The 6,000-nt window shown below is 41.7% G+C and overlaps 1 protein-coding gene across 4 annotated transcripts in view; it reads left to right on the forward strand.

Moving 5' to 3' along the window:
* The window catches only part of PAX3 (paired box 3), a 92,841-nt gene extending 88,635 nt beyond the window's left edge, over positions 1 to 4,206 (forward strand). For 2 of the 4 annotated variants that reach the window (XM_033112283.1, XM_033112284.1), the window contains exons 8-9: positions 1,913 to 2,159; positions 2,656 to 4,206. In XM_033112283.1, the coding sequence (XP_032968174.1) occupies positions 1,913 to 2,159; positions 2,656 to 2,690 (282 nt within the window). In that variant the 3' untranslated portion in view covers positions 2,691 to 4,206. Of the gene's footprint in view, positions 1 to 1,912; positions 2,180 to 2,655 lie in introns of those variants that run through there. The other 2 variants (XM_033112286.1, XM_033112285.1) reach the window with 2 other exon arrangements.
* Positions 4,207 to 6,000: the final 1,794 nt, after the last annotated feature.

The following is a 6,000-nucleotide window of genomic DNA, read 5'->3' on the forward strand; positions in this document are numbered from 1 at the left end:
CATATGAAGTTTTGCTCCAAAAGACGCATTAGGGTTTATGGTCAGGGGATGTCCTCCTGAAAAATCACGCTAGGGCTTATTTTCTGGTTAGGTCTTATTTTCGGGGAAACACGGTAGTAACTCAAATGAAAGGGAAAATAGGACCTCTGGGGAAAGGTGAGGGAAATCAGCAGGCTGTTAAAATGGAGTAAGAAAAGGTGGTGGTGAACAGATTCTCTCTCTACAGAAGGTGGTGAACAGATTCTCTCTCCTTCTGCCCCCATCCTCCGTCTCTTGGGGCTAATTGAAGATGGATCCATTTAAAGCTGTATTTCAAGAAGATTTTGTTTAGCTATGAGGATTATGCAAACCTTTCCCAAAGGGGATTGTGGTCTCATTGTTTTTGGAATCTAATTTAGGATGCTTTCTGGGATGCAAGACTTGTCTCTCCCTCCTGCCCTGCTGGATCCCCTAGATCCAGGCTTGTGTGGCCTGGATTTCCTTGGAGGATAGCACAGGGCCTTGAGTCAGGCATCGGGTTTCGTTGCTGCCGGCTCGTCTTGCTCTTATTTGTACACTTTAATCTCCATATGCTTCCAACGTCCTAAAACACAACAGGACTATTATGGCAATATTGTGTGACTGTGGGCCCCTGCATGTACATACTTTGTAAACAGGTGATATTTTGAAAGCAAAGGAGACCCTTCACCTGGCAGTAGATTTCCACAACTGCTTTTTGAGCCCTGCCACTGAATTGTGTGAAGTTGAGAAAAATCACTTCCTCTCTCCTGTGGCAGGTTTCCAGCTGCAAAATTAATTATCCACTTACTTCTGTCACAAGGTGTTGTAAGGGTCAGCGAGCTTGAGTTTGTGAAGCATGTCACCGCGCTAATCTGCAAGTTGTTCTGTTATCACAGTTCTGTTTTGTTTTAAAGTTCTCTCTTGTTCTAGGGTTATTGACAAAACTGAACGGACTTTTTACAACATGTTTGCATTTCAGGTTTTTCTTTCCATTTTACACTTCTTTATATGAAAAGTTAGTTTAGAGAAGAAATGAAAGGCTAGATAATGGAGGCATTTACTTTATAGTTTGTTCGTTCCTCATTCATTCATTCGTTCATTCACTTAGTACCTCATATGTGCAAAGCACTCTGTTCGGTGCAGGGATATGAAGCAGAGTAGGTTACCCCCTCAGAGCTGTCACAATTCAATGTAGGTGACTAAGGTAATAATTACACAGTGGGAGGGATGAGCAAAGTACAAGGAAGCATCAGGGAGGGAGCAATTATTTCTAATTACTGAAGGAGACAGCCAAGATAGGGAGAGGAAGTTTCTTGAGAGGGAACACTTTGAAAAAAGACATGGGGATCTCAAAATGCACAAAAAGAATTTAATTTAGATTCATTTAACTTAAATATATGTGTGTGTGTATATGTGTATGTATATGTGTGTGTATATGTGTACACACACATATGTATATGTGTATACATATATATATGTAAATGCCTATTTAAAATCACATGTGAAACTTCCAGATATACTATATGGTTAGACAGTCTTCTATATGAACAGATCTAATTTCTCCCTAGCTCTGTCCCTCTGTCCCCGTGTCTCTGTCCCTCCTTCCTTTCCCCTTCTTTGATATTCTAGTCTGATTTTATCACAAGGAACAGGGTGTAATATCTCTTTCCTGTCTTCTTTCTTTTCTTTTCCCTTCCTCCCCCCTTTCTTCTTTCTGAAACTGCGGTCAGATGTTATCACTGGGCATGATGTAATATCTTTGCCACTTTGAATTGAGGTCACCGTCTTCTGGACAGCTCTTGAACAGTAGATTTCTAAAGAAATAAAACTGGGATTTTTCCAGGTATTCTGTGAGCTGTGATCTGGTCCCCTCTGCATTCTCACTTCTTCCCAATCTGCCTGTTTATTTTAGGTAATGGGACTCCTGACCAACCATGGTGGGGTACCCCATCAGCCCCAGACCGATTATGCTCTCTCCCCTCTCACGGGGGGCCTGGAGCCTACCACCACGGTGTCGGCCAGCTGCAGTCAGAGACTAGACCATATGAAGAGCTTGGACAGTCTGCCAACCTCTCAGTCCTATTGTCCACCCACCTACAGCACCACGGGCTACAGTATGGACCCTGTCACAGGCTACCAATATGGGCAGTACGGACAAAGTAAGCCTTGGACTTTCTAGGGGGTATGACTCCTGGAAGGGTGAACAATTGCAGCTCTTCCTCAAGAAAGGGGAGGTGGCGGTACGATTCAGGCCTTACCTCCCAGTGTCAATTTTGTGCTAAAGTCAGCTGATTGTTCCAGCCGGGGCTCGCTTGTATAATTATTTTCTTAAGTGATGTCAACAACATCTTGCGGTTATTAATTGAGAAGATGTGAAACCTGATTGCCATGAGATAAAACACAAGGGTTGGCCAAAATGCAATAACCCCTGGCATTAGAAACACATGTTCTTAATGAGGTCGGTTCAAGGATCATATGGAGTGTAATCCCAAGGACACACAGTTGTGTCAGACTTGTCTCAGGAATAAAAATATTAGTCTGGATCCTTTGATACCACAGTATTAAATATGACATTGTCAGCCTGTAGCTGATTTTGCCCCTTGCTGTGAATTGTCCCAGCGTGACCTAAAAAGCTGTGTGTGTGTTTCCTTACAGGTGCCTTTCATTATCTCAAGCCAGATATCGCATAAGTGGACTGTCCACTTGGAGATAAACCTGGCCCTGTTTTCGGTCTTCACAACCGAGACATGAAGAATATTCTCAGAAAAAAAATCACCCCTTTGGGGGGCAGCCTTGACAGGAGACAAAGGAGAATGATTGATTTTCTTTCTCCAGTCGTTGGTTTCAAATTCTTTTGAACACATTGGACAAAAGCAGTGGAGAAAAGGAAGACCCGGAACAATAGACAAATGCAACATTTTAAGGCAATGAGTTAACATGGCTATGTATCAAATATCCCAACTCTTTAGTGCTGATGTGATATCAAGGAGCTAAAACATTCCGTGTGTGTGTGTGTGTGTGTGTGTGTGCGTGTGCGTGCGTGTGTGTATATGTGTGTGTGTGATTTATCTGGACTGGTTTGGGCAAGCAGAATGTTCTAAAATATAGTCGCAGAATTCTCTAAGGTGTAACATGATTGATGTCCAATGCTGACACTTCTACAACTTTAAAACTGCTCAACTAATGAAGCAGGAATCCTTGACTTTTACACACTGGAAATTGATCTGAAAATAAATGCCACCATTTTTAGGAAGTTAGACTAGATGTAAAGGACCTCCCAAATAAATTATTTGTTAATCTTATCCTCATTTGTAATTCAGTTGTTAATAAATGTCCCGGAAGGACACGTCTTGCTAACAGGATTATGGGATAACAGGAAGAGGAGCTTGTTTTTTTTCCCCCGTGTGGGAGAGGTGCATGATGTTTTCCCAATTCATTTTCATTTGGAAGCCAACCTGGGTGGGGGGGGAGGGCGGGGTGGAGAAGAAGTGATGTGCATTCCCACAGCTGCTTATCAGTGTGCAATACTGTGTACCTCACCGAGGCTTTGGCGATGGCCAGGGCCGTAGAAACAGAATCAGAACTATATTTTTGCAGGTGCTTTATTTTCGCAGCCCGGGATTCATTGTGGTAGAATGCAGTGATGTTCGCCATTTGCTGGACAGTCAACAACCCGGCTCACTCCTTTCGATTAGAGACCACGATCGAGAATAACGCTTTTAAGATGACTACGTTTACATTCTTCTCTTTTCTATGAAAGGCAGGGCAAGTACAGAAATGGCCACATGGCTCTCACATACTTTTAAATTATACAATGATATCCAATATTAAAAGATTATAAGAACTGAGGTTTACATACATTTATGTGGTGACATTTTAGAATGTCAATAAATTTGTTTTTTGAGATGTTAAGAGGAATAAGAAGGTGGAAGCCAGTGTTATTTATTTCTTTCTATCCTTGGAACCATGAACGAGGTAGGCACAAATCCATTCCTTTTAGAGCTACAAACTATGACATAGTGAGTTAGTGAGACTAGACGTAGTACCGAGTTTAGTTCATACATTGGTCTTAGAGGGTGATGGGTCAAGAGTTCTATCTTTGTGTTGCAGCCTCAACCAACAACAATGTGTTGTAAAAATGTCTTTCATGTAAAAAGTGCAGTAAATATTTACTATTTATAATGAATAAACAGTTATGAAAACTTGCCCAACATTGCTTTTTTGAGGGAACTGGTGAATGTCGTATTAATAAAAACTTGGAAATGGGGAGCCAACAAAATGTATGCCTCACTTCTAATAGTGCCTTTTAGATTAGACTGTAGCATGGACAAATAAAGTTCCACAGCTCACAGCTGTATTCTCATGAAGAGGCTTAGTTGAACACAGTTTTAAGGATTGAATTTTGTGTTTCCATGGATGTGGAATCCAGAAAACACCCTCAAGGCCCGCTTCCTCTTTCCTTGGTGCTGTCAGTTATCACATCCCTTCACTGTTACATGGGAGCATATTTTCCTGCAGAACACTTACCTCTATCTTCATCTGCAATGGTTATCTCCACTGAAATTTTTATGGAAAGCTCTCATACGAGGTGTGATCAAACTCTACGGTGACTGTTTAAATAAAAAAAAAATTACAACAGTAAAAGACACATTGCATTAATCCCCCTCAAAATACTCCCCCTCACTTTGAACACACTTATCCCATCGTTCTTACCACTTTCTGAAGCAGTTCTGGAAGTCCTCTTTCGTGAGCCTCTTTAGTTGTGAGATCGTGGCTGCCTCGATATCCTGAATCATTTGGACTTTGGGGAAGAGCCAGAAGTTGCACGGTGCCAGATCCAGTGAATACGGTGGATGAGGACACACCATAATGTTTTTATTTGACAGAAATTGCCGTATACCAGAAACGATGACAACACAGAGTGTTGTCATGTTGGAGGGTGATTTATGGCAAACTTGAAAACACACCTCTCAACCGTAGCTCACAGCCGACTGACTGCACTGAACAAGTTGAAACTTGTCACACACTGTTACTAAGGTTCAACGTGCCACTTTCTGTATTGAAGATCCCTGCCTTTCCATTGGATGGCACTGGGCAGCAGCCTTTACCACATTGTTTGATCACACCTCGTATTTTGTTTTAGAAACTTTCTTCACTCATGAAAAACATTTCTACCTATTTCATTCACTCATCCTTCCTTTCTCCCTCCCTTCTACTCTCCTTCTCTTCCTTCAACACTTATTTAAACACTTATTTGTTTAATGAGAGTCTAAATATGCCAATCTTGGTGCTTGGCACTGGGTTATAGCTGTGCTTATAACCTAGTGGATAAGGCAGAGGAGTAAATACATAGTTAGTATAAAGCAAGAGGACTTTTCTCTTAAGCAGGGAAATAATTATAATACCCTCTGAGGTTCTTACTTGTCTTAACTTATCCCTCCCAACGTCTTATATGAAGCTGGTGATGGCATTAACAGCTCTCTTTTATAGATGAGGAAACTGAAGCACAAGGAGCTTAAGTGGGATCACCTAATGGCAGAGCTTGGATTTGAATCCAGGCAGTCTGATTCCAGAGCCAATGTGCTCAAACTCACAGCCTCCTGCTTGTCCAAGGCCAGACCTATGAGAGAGGATCGTATAGTCACAAAGATCTACAGGAGTGCTCGTTGTTCAATTTGGTAGCAACTAGCCATGTATGGCTATTTAAATTAAAAGTAATTAAAAATAAATAAAATGAAAAGTCAGTTCCTCGGTCGCACCAGCCACATCCTGATTGTGCAACAGCCACACGAGGCCCAAAGCTACTGTCTTGAGCAGTATAGACAGAGAACATGCCCGTTAAGGCAGAAAGTTCTGTTGGGCAGCGCTGTTCTAAAGCATGTGAGTTCATCTTTTCAAAACCTCAAGGACTTGAAGTGCGCTAGGTAAAATTTCCCAAATTCTTTAAGTGCCTTAGATCTCTTTAGCTCACACACTTGTCCATTCAGTCAAATATATTGC

This window comes from Rhinolophus ferrumequinum, chromosome 8 (genome assembly GCF_004115265.2).
Source record: "Rhinolophus ferrumequinum isolate MPI-CBG mRhiFer1 chromosome 8, mRhiFer1_v1.p, whole genome shotgun sequence".
Taxonomy (NCBI): domain Eukaryota; kingdom Metazoa; phylum Chordata; class Mammalia; order Chiroptera; family Rhinolophidae; genus Rhinolophus; species Rhinolophus ferrumequinum.